This window comes from Mya arenaria, chromosome 10 (assembly GCF_026914265.1).
Source record: "Mya arenaria isolate MELC-2E11 chromosome 10, ASM2691426v1".
NCBI classification, from domain to species: domain Eukaryota; kingdom Metazoa; phylum Mollusca; class Bivalvia; order Myida; family Myidae; genus Mya; species Mya arenaria.
Genome location: NC_069131.1, coordinates 51,670,334 through 51,690,162, shown reverse-complemented (window position 1 = coordinate 51,690,162; position 19,829 = coordinate 51,670,334). Strand labels below are relative to the sequence as shown.

The 19,829-nt window shown below is 31.9% G+C and overlaps 1 protein-coding gene across 15 annotated transcripts in view; it reads left to right on the top strand.

Annotated features, from left to right (window-relative positions):
* LOC128206893 (oxidation resistance protein 1-like) overlaps positions 1–14,329 on the top strand; it is a 98,414-nt gene extending 84,085 nt beyond the window's left edge. For 11 of the 15 annotated variants that reach the window (XM_052909617.1, XM_052909611.1, XM_052909618.1 and 8 more), the window contains 8 exons: positions 312–326; positions 2,504–2,666; positions 7,232–7,409; positions 7,713–7,727; positions 9,000–9,113; positions 9,526–9,678; positions 10,148–10,317; positions 10,745–14,329. In XM_052909617.1, the coding sequence (XP_052765577.1) occupies positions 312–326; positions 2,504–2,666; positions 7,232–7,409; positions 7,713–7,727; positions 9,000–9,113; positions 9,526–9,678; positions 10,148–10,317; positions 10,745–10,886 (950 nt within the window). In that variant the 3' untranslated portion in view covers positions 10,887–14,329. The remainder of the gene's footprint in view (positions 1–311; positions 327–2,503; positions 2,667–7,231; positions 7,410–7,712; positions 7,728–8,999; positions 9,114–9,525; positions 9,679–10,147; positions 10,318–10,744) is intronic. The other 4 variants (XM_052909623.1, XM_052909613.1, XM_052909609.1 and 1 more) reach the window with 3 other exon arrangements.
* Positions 14,330–19,829: the final 5,500 nt, after the last annotated feature.

Genomic DNA, 19,829 nt, shown 5'->3' with positions numbered 1-19,829 from the left:
GGCTGCATATATTTTAAAAAGAGGATCAATATAAAGGTCGGTAGAGTTGTGGTTTTAGTAAAGATCTTATTTAAAAATGCCAAAAACATCAATTTTACACATTTTTTCATATATAAACACATTTTTTTTACTTATTTAAATAGCATTAATTCCGTTATAAAAGCGATAACAGTGTTTTTGTGAGTCCTTAGGGAAACACTGATCAATCTTTTAATTCATTGTAGCCCAAGTGTAAAGTGTATTAAGGTTCATCAAGAAACCAGAAGTTTATTTAGATCTATGATTTCAAGGAATGGATGTTGTCTTTTCAGAGGCTGATTTAGAAGGTGGGGTGTTGTAAGATAGCTGTTGTCTTGTTTTTCTTTTCTGAAACCAGGTTTACCCAGTGACCTTGACCTAGTGACCTTGACCTCATGATTGTTGCATGAGCTATAAATAACAGTTCTCTTTTATCATAGTACTTGTGTTACTGTAACAGTGTGTGTATACCAGGTCATAAATTGCATCATAAATGCTTCTAGGAAGACAATATTTTGCTTCGAAAGAAGACTTTAAACAAAGATAACTTCATTATTTCTTCACCATTTTAAATGAATAATAGCGCAGAGTATGCTGCTTATGGAGCCCGTCCTTTTGTCTTTTACCAGAATTTGATTGAGAATTTAGTTCCTTAAAACACTTTGACAAACCTTTCCACAATATGGCCATCCGATGGAGCAGTGTTAAAAAATTATTTTGGAAACAGGTTTGTTGAAGTGTTTGATGAAACTAAATGACCTCATCAAACTTCGGTATTAAAAGGAAGGCGAGGCTCTTTAAGCGGCACTGACTGCCCTTTGTATTCAAAATGGTGTAGTAAGATAAAAGACATCTTCGATATTAGTTTTCATTTTAAATAAAATATTGCCTTTCTACGTAGCATAATATGACATAATTTTTCACATGGTAATTTACGCACACTGTATAATGCTGCCAATTAATGTGGTGGTGTTTTTTTAAGCAGATGAAATTTTAGTTATTCCAGAAACATTGAGGGGATAAGACTGACAGGCAGAAAAAAAAATGTTTTTGGTTTCCACTAATCCAACCAACCCTATTTTTCCCTGATTTGGGGATTTTTTTTTGCAATTTATTAAAAACTGTGCATTTTTTTAGTGAAAAAGGTTTTAAATAAGGCTCTTTATTTATCTAGATCTTTCTAGAATAGAGATATACCCTGATATAGATCAGTTTGGTACAGAACCCCTGGCTGATTTCTCAAAATAAGAAAAAAAAAATAAGAATTTTTGAGATACATGTCAGTGGAAAAAAAGAACTTTTTTTTTTGCTTTATAAACTGTTATAAAAAGTGTTGTTGTTTTTTAATGATCCAACATAGGCGATTTTTATGCTAGGTTCAACAACCTAGGATTTTATCCCAGCATAAAAATGAGTGAATTATTCTAGGAGTAGTTTTAATTTAAAAAAGAAATATTTTGAAGTTAAATCGTTTTTTCCTATTTATTTCGTTTTTTCGCTTAAAGGCATGCTTTTGCTTGTAGTCATTTAATTGATGACGTAACATAATTGTGGCCCTTCTGACTGATTCCGTCGCCGTTAAGTAACATTGCCTTTATCTAATCATATGGGTGAATGTTTTTAGCTTGACTGTTTTTCGAAGATAAATGGTTGGGGTAGTGATTGTCATAGCCTTGGTGTTGTTGCCGTTGTAAATAACTGCATGTTGTTGTAGTCAGCATGACTTTATTCTTGACCATTACTCAAAATTATATTTAATGAATGAAACTTGGTACGCATGTTGCTAGAGACAATACGCACAAGGTCCTAAACACTAGATGAATAATTTGTTACTTCCCTTATTCAACGGATGAAAAAATCAATAAAATGGAATAGCATTGTAGTTCACTCATTCCTGTCCTGGCACTCTTATTTATAAAATAAGATATAATAATTTATAATATATTTATAATATAATGAATACCTATAAGTCTATTAATAAATTCTCTCTGTCATACTCACTTTTCTGATCTTTTTGTTAAAAGATAACATTTTAATGTATATTTGTTGTTGCAACGTTATTTTCTGTTTAATGATGCTGTGTTGTTGAAAGGCAAAACCGATGACATTGATAAAAACAGAGATTTGTTAACACAAACATATGAACTTATTTTTTTTATTTTGATATATATGAATTTCATATAAATCTTTAATAATATCTACAACTCATTTTAGCTTGTACTCTGAGAAAACTCATGGGATCAGTTCAAATTCATACAGATCATAACATTATATTAAAAGATAATTTTTAGAGCATGTAACCTTAAATGTTTTTAGATATATTTTTGAAAAAAATAAAATCATAATTTTATTTATTTATAACCTTTAGTTCCAGTGTTTGATGTCCTTACTGATGTATTTTTTGGGAAAAAAATATTTTGACATACGATCACAGTGTAGATGTCCTTAAAGATTTAATAATCTCTGCTTCTTTCCCATATTTCAGAATACGCACCCCGTCGGTCAGTTGCATTCTCCGATCCCCCGCTGTACTTGTGCCTGCGTCTCGGCACGCCACAGAACAAACATGTATCACACAACTATTCCATCGAAGCGTACGGCAAACGGCGCAAGAAGTCAGAATATTGGTTCTCAATTCCAAGAGATAAGTAAGTTTGATAGTAACTGCCGGTTGAGCTATATATATACATCTTGTGGGGCTCAGGCTTATCAGCTCCGGGGAATGGGCCTCACTTGGAGTCCTTCAAAAGGGGAAATTTGTCAGAAAAAGTGAATCATTTTGTTCTTAAATTGAATTAAGTAAGTTTGAAAGTAACTGCAGGTACGGCTGTTTGTGTACATCGGCTAATGGCTTAGGCTTATCAGCTCCAGGGGATGAGGCTCACCAGGAACACTTCGAAGTTTGCCAGAAAAAGTAAAAAAAATAAAATTGTTCTTGAATAGAATTAAGCGTAAGTAAATTGTTGTGTTTTATAGACAATCAATTTTACATTTAAGTATTATTAGTTTCTAGGGTATTGTAGGCAGACAAATCTTTAAATTTTAGCCATATTGTGTCCGATTTGATGAAACAGATTTCTGCATTTAAAATCAGAGCAAGCAAATATATATAGGTAATTTCACTCAATATTAGAGGGTAAACATACACATTTTTAGGTTGGGAATAATAAAAATAATGATATTAATAATAATAATAATAATAATAATAATAATAATAATAATAATAAAATAAGAATAATAATAATAATAATAATAATAATAATAATAATAATAATATTAATCATAATAATAATAATAATAATAATAATAATAATAATAATAAAATAAGAATAATAATAATAATAATAATAATAATATTAATCATAATAATAATAATAATAATAATAATAATAATAATAATAATAATAATAATAATGATAATAATAATGATAATAATAATAATAATAATAATAATAATAATAATAATAATAACATTCTAACAACCTTTAACTTTTTAACTGGTAAACATTTTTTTGTTGAAACTACTCACTACACTGTTAATATATACCGCTTCACCTGATTAAAATTGTAACGGCTGACTGATGCATTATTAAAATAAATGTATTGGAAAACTTGCGAAATTTTGCCTTCTCATTGGACAAAAGAAAATTTTGACTACTAAGAATTATTTATGAAATTACTGCCGACTCCAGTGAATATAGTGACCTCAGATCCTTAAATGGTGAATTCAACTATTTTGTGGTCGAGTTTATCGATAACTTGGTGATTTTGAAAGAAAGTATTTAATTGAACAATGATTGATCAAGCACAGGTCATTCCACTTTTAATCAGGTAATGATAGTGTCGCAAGATTAAAGTATGACAGTGAATCATTGTCGTGTAACATTGATTTAGGCCTCTTTAAAAAATGTTTGTTTATGGTTTACCTGAACAACCTTATTCATTGGCCAATGACTCAAAAAAAATAATGCCAAAAAAAAAAAAATCAGTATCTGAAACTTTTTGTCCAAAAATATGGTATTTTCTAGATTTTTTTATACGCCAAACTGTGCGTCTTTTGTTTCATATGACAACGAAAAATGCCCCTTTTACAGTAATTAAACAATCTTCTTTAATAAAAAATACACCTCCCTTTATATACTTACCTTTAAGTTTTTGGGCTAATGTATCCAGAAACAAACCTATAATTTCTTTTGAGGCATTTTGTTCTTTTGAAAGAAAGAGAGTTTGATGAACTTTGAAATTGAAGGGTTTAAAGCAAAGTGATATACTGTATAAATAAAGGTGAGATAGAAACTTTCACCTCTCACTTATCAAATTTTTCATAGCCTCATGATTATTGAAACTAATGGTTTAATCTGTGTGACATATTGAAATAGCTTTACGCTATAACCATATATAAAGCAATGAACGCACATCACCATTAGAACATAATATAAATCAATTTCAGAGTGATATTGTTACATTAAAAATTGTCAATATGTTTCTTTTAAGAAGACACAGGAAATTAAAGTTGAAGAAAAGGCACGATGTTTAATATTTAAAAGATTTTAATATATGCATTTATATATATATCAAGTGTAAAGAATCTAATAAGTTAAAGATAATATAATATAATTTTATTATATATTTATTATTTATTGCTATTTTATTTTCTTATAATGTTAAATAATTACCTTATTTTTAATAATAATTCTATCTGTCATAAATTTTCATGGGGAAAAAAAACATTTGTTTATACAGTCGGCTCGATTTACTCCCAGGGACCAGCAAAAATACCTCGAGCCTTGGAAAATCAGAACAACGAGAGATTCGAGCTAAGCGAGTTCGAGCCATCGGAGTTCAACTGTCATCTTTTATAAATCGATTCAATCAACCGTTTTCTTCGTAACTTTTTCAAGGGTTTTATATTGTAAGGTTTTAAGAAGGACAGGGCCGGTCCTGAGTCTCCTGAACAGGGCGCTTAAAGGAGAAATCTTAGGGCATTATAATTTTATAAGATTATAAAAACTTGAATATTTGTTATTAATTTGACAAAAAATCTTTTAAATATTTTTTTTTCTTCTAATGTACAGATAATTTATACTAATTTAAAGCTGCACTCTCACATATTGACAGTTTTGACAATTATTTTTTTTGTCTTAGAATCAGCTGATTTTGTTATCAATACCTTTAATTCAGTCATATTACAGCAGGACAGATCTCTTATTGATACAATAGAACATATCTCTTATTGATTGGGAAACTGCTGAAAAAAAATCTTAAAGCATAAGTAATGCCTTAAATAGCCATAAAATATCAATTTACAAACATAAATTTGAAAAAAAGTTTTATCTTATCTTTTGTTAGCAGTCTTGTTTTACTGTTATCCAGATATTTACTCACAAATTGGTCTATAATTTTTTCCATGATAAAAATAAAGAAGTTGTCAAAACAGTCAATCTGTGAAAGTGCAGGTTTAAAGAGTAGATGTTACCAATGAAAAAGAGATAAAAAAAACAACAAAGATTTTTAGGATGTGTCTCTCAAAAAAAAATATAGTCAAAAGTTAAATTATCAATAAGATTAAGTTCTGTGATAATTGGGGAGTGTCAAAAATTCAAAGAGTTACTTTAAGGTAAATGATAAAGATCAGAGATAATTAAATTGATTATAATTAAACATCAGTTTTATGATTAAGATCTGAGATAATTATGTTGATAATAATTCAGAAGATGAAGCAGGAAATATCTGATCAGAAATGTCAAGAAACTAAATTGCAATTAGATTATGACTGACAAATAAGTCTATTTAGAAAATTGAATATAAGAGTAAATTTATAGAAAAATAAATCATTACCAAAAAAACGGAATAAAATTTACTTTCAAAATTTGAGAGAGAAAAAGTAACATAGTGATAATATCTCTTGAAGTTTTATATGAAGCATATGCCATTGTGTTAAAAGATAGGAGCACTTTGGATATTTTTTTAATCAGAGGTAATTATTTCAAATAAAAAAATGACTGTATTTTTATCAAGTGAGACCTCCATAAAACAATACATGAGTGAAATTGTGGAACTTAAGAAAACTTCAAAAAACTTTGGTATGTGTTGCCTCTAAAATGATTAAACAGCATTGCCAAATTTTTCAAGGTAGATTACTCTTGTTCATATATTTCATTCAGAGGACTGTAAATAATAATTCAGACTTTGTAATCCGACATATTAATAATATTAAATAAGTATTGCATTTAGATCCTGGAGGTTTTCTTCAACCATATTGGAATTTTTTCAGATTTTGATTTCACCTGGTGCTTTAAAGTCAAGGGAAAACAAATCCGCAAAATTTAATGATGTTAAGCCAGCAGAGTGGAATACAGACTACGTATTTTGCTATATGTATCATGTCTGTGGATTTATGATGGGTATACAATAGATCAAAGTATTCTTAGTATAAAAACAATAAATATTACCTTTATTTCAGAGTGAACCAGCTGTTTGTATTCTTTTGTTTAGTGAACTGAGGAGATAAATGCAGCCTTTATAAATAATCTGTACAGTTAATATATATATGCCAATATTTATGGGAAAACCTTCTTGTCTTTTTACATGGTAGAGCTAGAGAGATGATGGAGAAAATCTGCAGCACTATTGAATTTCATATTATTATATATAGCTTTATCAATACTGCGTTTGGTTATTGCAACATATTTAGCCAAATTTTTCATGAAAGACAACTTGTATGTGATTTTCAGGCCCCGATATCACAAAAATACTGAAGTCAAATCTCTATATAAACTCATTTTACTATTTAAAATAAAGTTATTTAAATTCATGTATGTTTGTTTTTTAAAGCGTTTTTCTTTCGGAATTTTCTAATAGAAAACCTTTTTTCAATGTTTCGCGGAAAACTATGTCTAGAGCAAAAAATGTATTTCAGTTATTTGCTCAAGGACAATGAGTTGTAAAATACATATGTTGTAGAATCATTTTTCCTTTGGTATATTGACCGAAATTTTAAATCTACCTATACGTTAAGAAAAAAACTTTTTAAAAAAGTGTTAAAACATATATTATTTTAACTTACACTTTATGTTATGTTTTAAAATGAGTTAAGATTGAGACTAAGAAGTATGTTATTATAATGTTATTGTGGCCAGGGCCTGAAAAGAGAAAATAACTCATGTCAGTGATGGGGCTTTGGTTTTATTAACAATGATGCTTAATTTTACAGGGTAGACCACCTGTATGCGTTCTTCGTCCAGTGGACTCCACAGATTTACGGAGACGAGGAGGAGATAACTCCGGAGCTCCGCGGATTTGTTGTCATTGAGGAACCTGAGGACATTGATGACCTTGAAATGCTGGACGAACATTTCGGGCCTGACTCAGCCTTTCAGAAAGACTGGGAGGTGCGTGACATTTTATTTCAGGAAACTAACCCACAAAAATTTCATAAACCACAAATAAATTAGTTCTCTGTGATGGTTAAATTAACCAGAATCAAGTTAAATTTTGATGTCAGATGACCCAATATAATTAAATATTACATATAGCAAGGCACATAACTATGTCTGTATATTCGGTAAGTTCAGCCCCTTTTTGGACAGAATGAAAAACAAATGATGATTATAAGTTTGTGTTTGCTATGCAGTGCTTTCATTTGAAAATGATGATCTTAAGTTATTCTGCATTTTCTTTTATTGAATTTTCAGTTTTGCAGCAAAGAGGTATATTCAGTGAATGTTTTTAAGATTTAACGATTTGTTTGGTGTTCTAACTTTAAGAGTTTGTCTGTTTTTTTGAGAAAAAATTCTTAGTATTGTCATAGCCTTTGTGACAGCATCGGTGTCGTTTTGCAAACACTGTATCTTTGGTCATTACCTCTTAACTCTGACTCTTATAATTGTCAAGTTATGCTGCTTTTTTAACTTTTAAATAAAAGACGAGCATTACTTCTACATCTGCCGTGCTCTTGTTTAAAAAAGCATCGTTAGTCACAATAATAAAAACAATTATTCTGTTAAAAAAGATTTAAATATACTCTAACTCAACCCAAACCAGTCAATGCTTTTCCTTACCTTTTTTTAGGAGATCTGATTTTAGAAAAATTAATACGAATCCAAGACTGCTTAGGAAATTTATAATTAAAAGGATCGTTGAAACTATGACGAGGGAAACAATGCTAACAAGGAAAACACTTTTACCATAATATTAATTGTCTTGCAAAACTTTCGACCCTTTTGTACTTTTCCCCCATATAAGAAACTGCTTCCCCAGCCTGCCCTTGCCTTCTTTAAAAGTGGCTATAAATTATAGGTTGGCTTTTTTTGTTATATAATATTATAGCGTGCTTTGATTTTGTGTTGCCTGCAGGGATAACTTTGTCTAGTGTCATGCAGTGTCACACTTCGTTTCCTATTCGTAAATTTTGAACTGTCTGGTGTAGTTTCAGTCCTCAAACATATGCATATGGGTCATTGTAAGTATATGACCTCTTGATTTTGGGGATCAAAAGATCAAAGGTCAAGGCATTATGGGCTCTTCTGACAGGCGACATATCTGATAAATGGAATTCTAGTTTTATAGATCAACAAAAATATATTTCTTTCATCTCCACCAAAGAAAAATCAAATATTTATTATATTTAGATTCATGTTTATAATAGCCGGGGGAATCTGGAGGGGGTAATTGTTTTAGCAACGTCTGTCGTCTGTCATTCTGTCCGTGAGTCAGCCTGTCTGTTGGTCTTTCTGTCACAATTTTTCTGTCTAGAAACCTACTATAGGCACTATGTCTTGTCCTTTCTTTATCAAACTTAATCGGAATGTTTTCCTTGATAAAATCAATGACTAGTTTGAAACTCGATCACATGATTTCCATGTCATCTACGGTACTTTGATTTATCTGGCGGGGGATATCAATTCAATGAAACTGCTTGTTGTTAAAAAACATTTCTGATCAATTGAAGACATCATGCAACTTGTTTTTGTTTTTTTCAGGTCATCAGTCAGAGTGAGGCTTTAAAGCGAAGTTCGATCGTGTTTGATGAGCCGATACCGCTACCAGAATTAATCGGGGAGTCGACTATACTGACAGATGAACATATCTCTGAGGTAAGACAATGCTTGTTCAGACGGGAGTGAATGTTTCATAATTATATCTTTGAAACTACTGGAATTATGTATTAAAAATTGCAACATTGCTGCATTGTAATCTCCCTTTGTTTTTTACTATCTGCTTTTCTCATTTTTAATACTTTCAACATTTCTACTCTAAAGTGATCCTTTGAAAGCGATTCGCTCATGGTTGATGAAATGCACCCTTTTTTTAAAACAAAATACAGTGTGGCATATTGTCTCCAACTTAAGTGTCTTACACCTTGTACTACAGCTAAGCTTGGAGATGCCAGGTCAACCTATAGGCTACCCCTGGACACTTGTATACAGTACAGACACAGTTTTTTCATCAACCTTTATATTTCATATCTTAATCTCCAACTTAATTGTCTAACATCTTATATTACAGCTAAGCTTGGAGATGCCAGGACGGACTATAGGTTACCCCTGGACGCTGATATACAGTACAGATAAACACGGTTTCTCTCTCAAAACACTGTATCGCTACATGCGTGACCTTGACAGCCCAATACTCATTGCTGCCAAGGATACAAATAATCATGTAAGTATTTAGTATTGGGGAAGTATTTAGTATTTGGGAAATATTTAGTTTTTGGGAAGTATTTAGTACTTGGAAAGTATTTAGTATTTGGAAAGTATTTAACATTTGGATATAATTTAGTATTTGGGAATAATTCATTATATTTGGGAAGTATTAACTATTTGGGAAGTATTTAGTATGTGGGAAGTATTATGTATTTGGAGAATAATTTGTCAATTGGGAAGTATTTAGTATTTGGGAAGTATTAAGTATTTGGAATGTATTTAATATTTGAGAAGTATTTAGTATTTGGGAAGTACTGATATTTAGAATTTGGGTTTACAAAATAGGTATTGATTTGTTAAATATTCAAACTCGAGGCTTGTTGAGTAAAAAGGCAGAAACGCATGTCCATTATTAAGGATTATGCTCTCTATGGTTTCGATTGTTTGTTTTATTGACAAACAACTGTTATACCTCTCTTTCATAGGTGTTCGGAGCCCTGTTATCTTGCGAGGTGAAGCGAAGCGACCATTTCTACGGCACGGGGGAGACGTTTGTGTATACGTTTTGTGAGGGCTTTCATGTGTTCCACTGGACGGGAGAGAATAACTTCTTTATCAAGGGAAATCAAGACAGCCTTAGTATTGGGGCAGGACAGTATGTTGATACTTGTTGTTTGTTTGTTTGTTATTTTCCAATAATTCACAAACCCGCCATACAAGAAAACAGTTGGGGGGGGGGGGAGGGGGATCGTTGTTTGTTTTTAATTCACCAAGATTTCACCAACCTTTTCATATAAGACAACGGTTTGGCGTGGGGGTCCAGTTTTTTTTTTTATTAGAAAATGTAAATGATAAATTTATAAAAAGAAAAATATTATGTAATATTGGAAATTTTTATTTCACATTAGGTGAGAAAATGTATAATATTATTTAAATATTAGGAATGGGGCCCAATTTCCGCTCAAAATAGGTGAGAATTTTTTTTTATAAATAAACTATAACATATTACAAATATTGATCAATAGTTATCTAAAGTTTCAAGTGTGTATATTATGCATTAAACTATAATTTAACCATTTCAGAGGGAAATTTGGACTATGGTTTGATGAAGATCTTTACCACGGACGGACCAACAAGTGTGAAACCTTTAATAACGACATACTCACAGAGTCTGAAGATTTCGTGCTGAAAGCATTCGAGGCATGGGCTTTTGTGTCAGAATGAGATGAAGCATTCGAGGTATTGCCCTTTGTGTTGGAATGTGGTAAAAGCATTCGAGGCATGGGCCTTTGTGTTGAAATTAGTTGAATCATTCAAGGCATGGGACTTAGTGTTGAAATTAGATGAATCATTCGAGCGTTGGATTTTAGGTAAAAGCATTTGAGGCATGGGCCGTTGTGTTGAAATTAGATGAATCATTCGAGGCATGGGACTTAGTGTTGGATTTAAGGTAAAAGCATTCGAGGCATGGACCTTTGTGTTGAAATTAGATGAATCATTCGAGGCATGGGTCTTTGTGTTGGATTTTAGGTTAAAGCATTCGAGGCATGGGCGTTTGTATTGGAATGAGATAAAGCATTCAAGGTTTGGGATTTTTTGTCAGAATGATTCAAGCATTCAAGACCTTGGCTGTTGTGTCTATCTATGGAGTGTAGACGAGATTTAGACCATTGTATGCTGAAAGAAAGAATTGAATGTGAATAAAAAACTATTTGACTAATAAAAAAAGGTTTTGACGGTAAACATGTTTTAAGTTAATTTAAAGCATTTGACTGAGAATAACTTTTATTTTTCAATGCTATTAAACTTAACAATTGATAAGGCTAAAAAAATAATTTTAAAGTTGAATAAGTTTACAACTGCAAATTCATTTCACTTTTATAAGGTTTGGTTTATGGAGGGACAGTTAAAATGTGGGGCATCTTTTGTGCTGTTTGATTAGTTTGTTAATATTACCATGTTAAGGGAATATTAACTTGGAATAAATAAATTTTGTTATTACCATGTTAAGGGGATAGTAACTTTGTTTATTGCAATGTTAAGGGAATATTAACTTGTTTATTACCATGTTAAGGGAATATTAACTTGTTTATTACCATGTTAAGGGAATATTAACTTGTTTATTATCATGTTAAGGGAATATTAACTTGGAATAAATAAGTTTTGTTATTACCATGTTAAGGGGATAGTAACTTTGTTTATTGCAATGTTAAGGGAATATTAACTTGTTTATTACCATGTTAAGGGGATATTAACTTGGAATAAATAAGTTTTGTTATTACCATGTTAAGGGGATAGTAACTTTGTTTATTGCAATGTTAAGGGAATATTAACTTGTTTATTACCATGTTAAGGGAATATTAACTTGGAATAAATAAGTTTTGTTATTACCATGTTAAGGGGATAGTAACTTTGTTTATTGCAATGTTAAGGGGATGGAATAAATGAGTTTTGTTATACTTGTGTTCAGAGGTTTAACTTGATATTACAAATCAGAAAGAAGGTTTTGTGATTTTATTTGAATGATTTTCTTTAAAAGTCCCAAAACATCTTTAAAGATAATAATATTGAACAGGCCCTTGGAGCATTAAACCAAGCTTTGTGTGTTGTTTATAATTTGTAGTTTTTAAATTTCCATCATACATTAAAAAATCATTTTTTTCATAATTTTGTTATTTTGTGGTAACATTTTTTGCCATTTAATTTCTTATATATATCAAAAAATAATGTTTACTGACATGCCAGTTGTATTGTTCCAGTGATGATATTGCTTTGTTTAAAGCTGCTCTCTCACAGATTGACAGTTTTGACTTTTGTCTCAGAATCAGCTGATTATGGCTTCAATGCCTTCAATTCAGTCATATCAGATGACTCACAATAGACCAGATTTCAATTGCTTGAAAAACTGCCTAAAGACTGATTACTCAAAAAACATAAGCAACGCTTCTAGCCATAAATATCCATTTTTCGAACTTAGATTTGAAAAAATGTGATCTGATATTTTGTGAGCAGTCTTGTATCACTGTTTTTCAGACATTTACGCAAAAAATGGCTCATTTCAAGACCAAAAAAAAAGTTGCCAAAACTGTCAATCTGTGTGCAGCTTTTTGGCTAAACAAAGATTACATCTTCACTTAATAGTTTCTAGTCTTTTGTTTATTGTTTATAAGAGGTTTTCTGAACAACAATCATTTAGTGTCATTTGAATGTTAAATAAAGGTATGTAGAAGTATTTTTAGGCACACACAGTATTAATACTTGGATAATAAACCCCTGTACATTAACATTTTCAGCTTATGTTCAGCAAAATGTTTCATGCAATTTGTTAAAAAATGTGAATATAATCAGAATGTTATGTCGTAAAGAAACAAAAATGATGAAAAAAGTCACACATACTAAGGAACGATTGTATGTTGTGTTTTAACTGTGATCCATTTGTGTTCAAATGTTCACTTGTATATTTGCCAATGTTAACCTGTTTGTATGAAAATGTTCACTTGTATACTAGTTTTGCCAATGTTGACATGTATAAATGAAAATGTACACTTGTATATTTGCCAATATAAATTTGTTTAGGTGAAATGGTCACTTGTATTTGTAAATTTATACTTGTTTATTTGCAGATTTTCTCTTGCATATTTGTAAATATTAACCTGTATATTTGCAAAAGTTAATTGGTATTTTGGGAGTGTTCAGTGATATATTTGCATAATGTCCACTGGTACTTTTGCAAATGTTAGCCTATGTATTTGTAAATGTCCACTTGTATATTGGCAAATGTAAACCTGTATGTTTGCAAAAGTTAACTTATTCTATTGCCAATGTTAATTTTTATGGTTTTCAAATCGTCACTTTTATATTTGCAAATATAGACCTGTATATTTGCAAGTTTTCTGTACTTTAGCCAATGTTAACTTATTTACTTGCAAATATCAATTCCTGTATTTGCAAATATAAGCCTGTATATTTGCAAAAGTTAACATGTATGTTTGCCAATGTTAACTTCAATATTTGTGCATGCCACTTGTATTTTTCCAAAAGTTAAAGGCCTAGTTTAAGGAAATGTTGGCATGTTAACTCCCTGCTGTGCATCCCTTGTTAATTGCCCTTGTGTGAAAGCAGGGGTCAATTTCCTGTCCATTTGTTTATTGGCTCTGAGAGCCATTTAGAATTTACACTTTCAGAGTTGATTATCTTATAACCTATAAAGAACTGCACAGCAGGACACTCAGATCTGAGATCTGATAGACAGCAAACAGCAATATATATTAGGATCAATACACAGAAGTTGTGTAATATATACGGATGGGTGGCCTCTAATAGAAGACTTAAACTAGCCTTTTAAGCTGTTATGATATTTGCAAGATATAGCTTCCGCCAATGTTAACATGTATGTTTGCAAATGTTCACTTTTATATCTGCTGCAAATATACTTTTTCAGTCTATGCAATGTAACATTGTTGTGGGCCATGATGGACTTTAAATATATTAATCAAGATAGTAAAAATAGTTTCAAAGTAAATATTGTAACTCTAGATCTGTAATGTATCTTAGTCCATAAGAAATTGAAGTACAAAACATTATGTTTTCACTTGTTAAATATAAAGTGATATTGCTTTTCCTATTGTGCATTTTAACAGATTGATTATTAAATTGTTTATGAACAATGCCTGTTCAGTGTTCATTTTTTTCTTTCATACATGTGTGAATTCCATTAGGAATAATGAATATCTTTGTTAGTTATGAACATCTTTACTCAAGATTACTTTCATATACAGCCGAAACCTGTTTGCTCGAACTCGCTTGGCTCGAATTCCTCGTTGGCTCGAACTAGATGAACAGACTGATTTCTTTATACTGAAGGTAAACTTTCCCGCTTGGCTTGAATTGTCCATCGGTCGAGTTATTTTCAACCGGTCCCTGGGAGTTTGAGCAAACGCAGTTCCACTGTACTTACTTTTGCCGGATGTCTTGCATGAAGGCAATTGATTACTTATTTAATAGCTAGCTGTTGGGTCAACAAACAGCCATATCAGAACAAACTTATTGTGTGGCCCGAACCTTCGACCACCCAGTTCATAGTCGATTGCCAGTAAACCTCTTGGCCAGATATGTGGTTATAATAGGAGTAATACAAGAGTAGGTCCAGCAGCACAATTAATACTGACTGTTTAAAGAATGATTGTTTAAAGGAGCCGCTGTTGAGCTGGTACAAATTGACGGTCTCTTTGGTGCATATATGCTTAATTTTGTTTAACTGAATGACGAGAAAATCATGCGAAAAGTAGTACCACCTTTGGATTGCGAAAAAGATACATATATAAAATTTGAAACTATTGTTTTAAGGTAACTATGTAACTTTATGGAAAACACATGTATACTTTAACCAGGAGGTCATTTAATAGGTCAAATTGGAGCAGCAGTACATGTAGTTGATCAACTTGGTGAAACTGTTTGCGTTCCTGCACAGAATTGAAATTGGGCAAACTAAGGTATTATTTTTTACTGATATAGCATGTACTTGATGGGGAAATAGCATAATAACAGCATGTACATGTTTTGAAAGTCTCTATTTCGCATACATGAGTTGTTATTGTATATAATATATTTGTTTAAATCCTGCTTTGTCTAGTGCTGCATATAAAACTGTACACCAGATATGTAAATGCACTTATTAAATGAACGTTTTTTTACATAAAACATGACTTGTATCTTATTTACATTAAATAAAATGATGCACATGTAGTTTCCTTGTTCAGTACCCATTGATGAATTACAATCAAAACGTCTTCAAGTTGAAACGTGCACAAAGTGAAATCGGGGCGATACTATTTCCCGTTCTCTCCCTGTATTGCCCCGGTCTCATGATCTTCGAAAGATGACATGATGCACTTAATAATTTTTGTTTGCGGTAGCCTTGTTAACAGTACACCGCTCAAAATTAGTCAAGCATCACAAAGGTTTTCTATAGGGTAGCATTAAAAAATGTTTTGTTTATTCTGGAGATGAAATGAGGCTCATATGCTAATCGCGGATAGTTATCTCTTTTATACACCACGTGTTGTTAACCCCACCGCCATGGAATGGGTATGGAATTAAAGGAATGCACTTCGTCCGTTTGTCTGTCTGTCTGTCCGTAACATTTCGTGTCCGCGGCTGTAACTTACTTATGCATTGATGGATTACCATACTCGTAACTTGGTGACTGTTGTCCTCTTTGAGACGATATGCAGTGACCTTGACTCGGATCCATACCCCAAAGGTCAAGGTCACACGAGACATTTAAAGGTTAGAGTACACATGCTCGTGTCCGCGCTATTACTTACTAATGCATTAATGGATTACCATATAACTTGATACAAATGGATCTCATTGGGTGACCTACTTCTTGGAAACTTTGGTTGTGACAGCAAAACATTTCTTCTGGACCTCACCGATTTCATTAGGCCTAAAAAAATATGTCCGTTTCCTGTAACCCGACCGACCGTATTTTTTTACCGCCGACCGCAATTTTTTTATGCCCCAAAATTCGAAAAGTCAGATTTTTAGCGATCTCTGGCCTATGATGACAACGATAATTTAAATATTTTGGTAGTGTCCGAATCGTTGCATAGTTACAAACGTTTCCGGTTTGGCATGTTGAAACAATGGCAAAAACCTTAATGGCTGTGACATTAAACTGCAGGGCTTTCAATTGACCCGAGCTCCCGGGTTTGACGCACGGGAATCGTAAATGACCCGAAATCAACGCATCATCCATTTGTAATATGCATCAGTTTTGACACGGGATATTTCGGTGTGAGAGTCGGTATCATCTGAAAGGAGCCTCAATGCATGATCTGAATGTTTGTTTAACCCGCAAGAGCAATTTACCCCGAAGTGACAAGTGATTATCGATCTGGAATCTGATCGGTAACCTTGTCAATTAGCAGCACTCAAACTCAATGACGTAATATTAACTCCGCCCATTATGCAAATTAACGGATACCTTCCGCTTTTTCGCTAAGTGCAATGGTTTTGAAAAACAACAATGCTAGGATATATTTTGTTCATTTATTTTAAGTTTTTTTATTATATCTCCAGTTAATTAAAAATATTCTTATAAGTTTTTAATGAGTTAACAGAAAAACAAACATTTTTCATACCACATGGTCTAAAAATCACGGAAAACAGGTGCACGCTAACTTCCTGTCAATTTTAATGAAAGTGAAAGGAGAACTACGTAGATCGTTGTCAGTGTTATAGTTTAGTTCTATCACGGACCTGGTTTATAGGTCCGTGGTTCTATAACAAAACTGTTATGGTTTTGCCATTTATGAAAAATACGATGTTGCAATACTGGCAATAGGAACGTTAAATGTTTTTGTTCACTTCCGGAAAAAAAGATAAACCTGAAAGTGAAAATTAAAGTAAGAAAGATGTCGTTGCAACTAAACAATCGCTGGTGCATATTGGAATTTGACAAGGATGCACTGGATTACATAACGAAGATGCATTAACTAAATAATATGTTCGTCAGAGTCAGAGCATATTTTACCAAGTTTTGACTCTGGGAATGTTTTAACCCCCGTAGTCCAGTCAAGTCCAGAAAAGGAAAAAACAACAAGGTATTCTATTGAAAGTTACATTGATTATCGTGCTTGAGATTTTTACAGAATGAAGAGTGGATCTAATACAGCAGATCTTTTTAAAACACTGAAAATTGTTAAAAAAATAAGTTGTGGAAACTATTTAAGGTACTGTACGTGTACTAGTTTTGCTGTTTTACTGTTTAAAAAAGAAAATGGTATTACTTTTTATTAGTCAGTCTAAGCTTTTTTAATACTGATTCTAGTCTATTTAAACATATTCCAGTCCAATCTGTTATTTTACACTGTTCGCTGTCGAGTCAGCAGGTAAGGTTTAAGTGTCCAAGCAGTGAACAGCGTAGACCATGGGTCTACACTGGTCCCAAAGATCTGTACAATTCTGACAGCCTCTTAGAGTTTAATGGTTAAGTCATTGATTCTAGTAATTTATCAATCGAAGTATTGATTTATATAAAATTATGTTTTGTGGAGATTCTTGCCTGTTCTTGTTGTAACAGCATTTTATTTTATAATAGTTGTCATGTACATTTAATTGTAATACAACTTGATATTATTACACAGTCTATCTTAAAATAGTCTGTGCAATAATATCATGTTTTATTATTAGAAAATGTATGCATTTTGAAAGTTTTGTTTAAAACATTTGCCAAAAATAAATTGTCTAAATCTTCTTTGATTCACTCTTTCACTGGGTTATATTTGCAAAGTCTAAAGATGAACTGCTTCCCTGGTGAACATACTGACAATGCTCAAAATTGCACATAATGTTGCCACCGCTGGGAGTCGAACCCATGGCTTGCCCTTCAACAGGATGCATTCTACAACTGAAATACATGTACCATGGCTAAAAATAACTGATAAACAATGCTGTTTCTTTGTCAAGCTTCACCTATATATAGATGTGAAAAAATCACTTAGTCTTGATTTATTACAATGATGATGTATTTTATGTTTTGATGGCTGTCAAGCTAGCAGTTTTAGCTTATAAGTGGCAGAAAGATTGAATCTATATATCACACTGAATTCTTATTAAAATAATTCACCTGAAATAAACTTGAATATTGGATCATTCTGACATTTAAAAAAAAAAAAAAAATCCCTACCTACCGACCCATCTTTTTTTCAGCATGTTACAGGAAACAGACATATTTTTTTAGGCCTTATGTTGGTATTCAGAAAGAACAAAATGTTCTAAAAACAACGGCCGAGGGATATAGCCGTCTCAGCTGTTATATGGCTCAGGGACTTCAAAGTTCATGAACAACCCTGAAATCATGATTGATTGCAAGGGAACCAATTCATATGTGAATAAAATAAATAACTTACAAAAACGAATTGCAAAAATCATACTTGGTAAATCTAAACGAGATTCATCAACAAATCTATTTAAAGAACTAAAATGGCTAAACTTCTCGGATAGATGTAAATACCACGCAGCAGTATTAGTTTACAAGACGTTAAATAGCATGGCTCCATCATATATGTCAGAATTAGTAACAGTTTCAGACAATAATGTATATATGCTAAGATCAATGGCACACAAAGATATTGTTTTACAAACTAGACCTCGTACTAATTATATGAAAGCATCGTTTACATATTACAGCAGAATTGTTTGGAATAATATACCTTTGGAAATACGAGAATCAAAAAACTTTAATACGTATAAAATAAAGGTCAAACAGTACCTCATAGGAAACTTGTGATTATACAAATTGTGATGTTTTATTCATAATTATATTTAACTGAGAGTATCTGTCTAATATTGATTCAACATCATCATCATTTCATCATATGCATCATTATCGTCAGCATCAACAGCATACTTATAATCATCATCATCATCGTCATCGTTGTTAGCATCGTCTTCATGTTTGTCTTATGATTATTTGCCATATTTTCATTCTGTTTCAGAGGGCCATATCGAAAATAAGATTCTGTAGTTTTGTACATGATCTTAATATGTCACCTTCTTAAAATAAAGATATTATTATTATTATTATTATTATTATTGACAACTTATAACTTTAGTACAGTAATACTATTAGTTTCTTTGCTCTGAAATTTGCATAAAACAATGAGAAGTAATGTACCTTGAAATAAATGACTTTGGAAACAGTTTCAAAAGTGGTCTAAACTCCCGAGCTGTAGCTTTGTTGTATACGAAGGGATTTTAAAATTAATTTGCACATGTTTTGGTACATAAAGGCGACGTTTCGCGTCTTACTGCATCACTCATCCACATTTTACGTCAACTGCATCACGGGGACCTGCATATACTTATACTGTAGTTTATGATAGCTCTCCTCGATTGAAGGCTGTTTAGCAATTGCTTTATCTACTAAATTTAACCTTTTCCGTCTACGGCAACTGAACAAGTTATAACAACAACGTTTCATATAATTTCCCTTGAGTCACAAACCTTCTGATTGTTGTTGTGAAAAAATGGTCACACGTTAATGTAATACGCAGATTAATGAATGGTATGTTCAAGGGATGGTTAATAAAAACGCATGTTATTAACACATAAGGCTTACAAAAAAAATACATTTGGTTCGGGTAACCCGACCCTACCTAC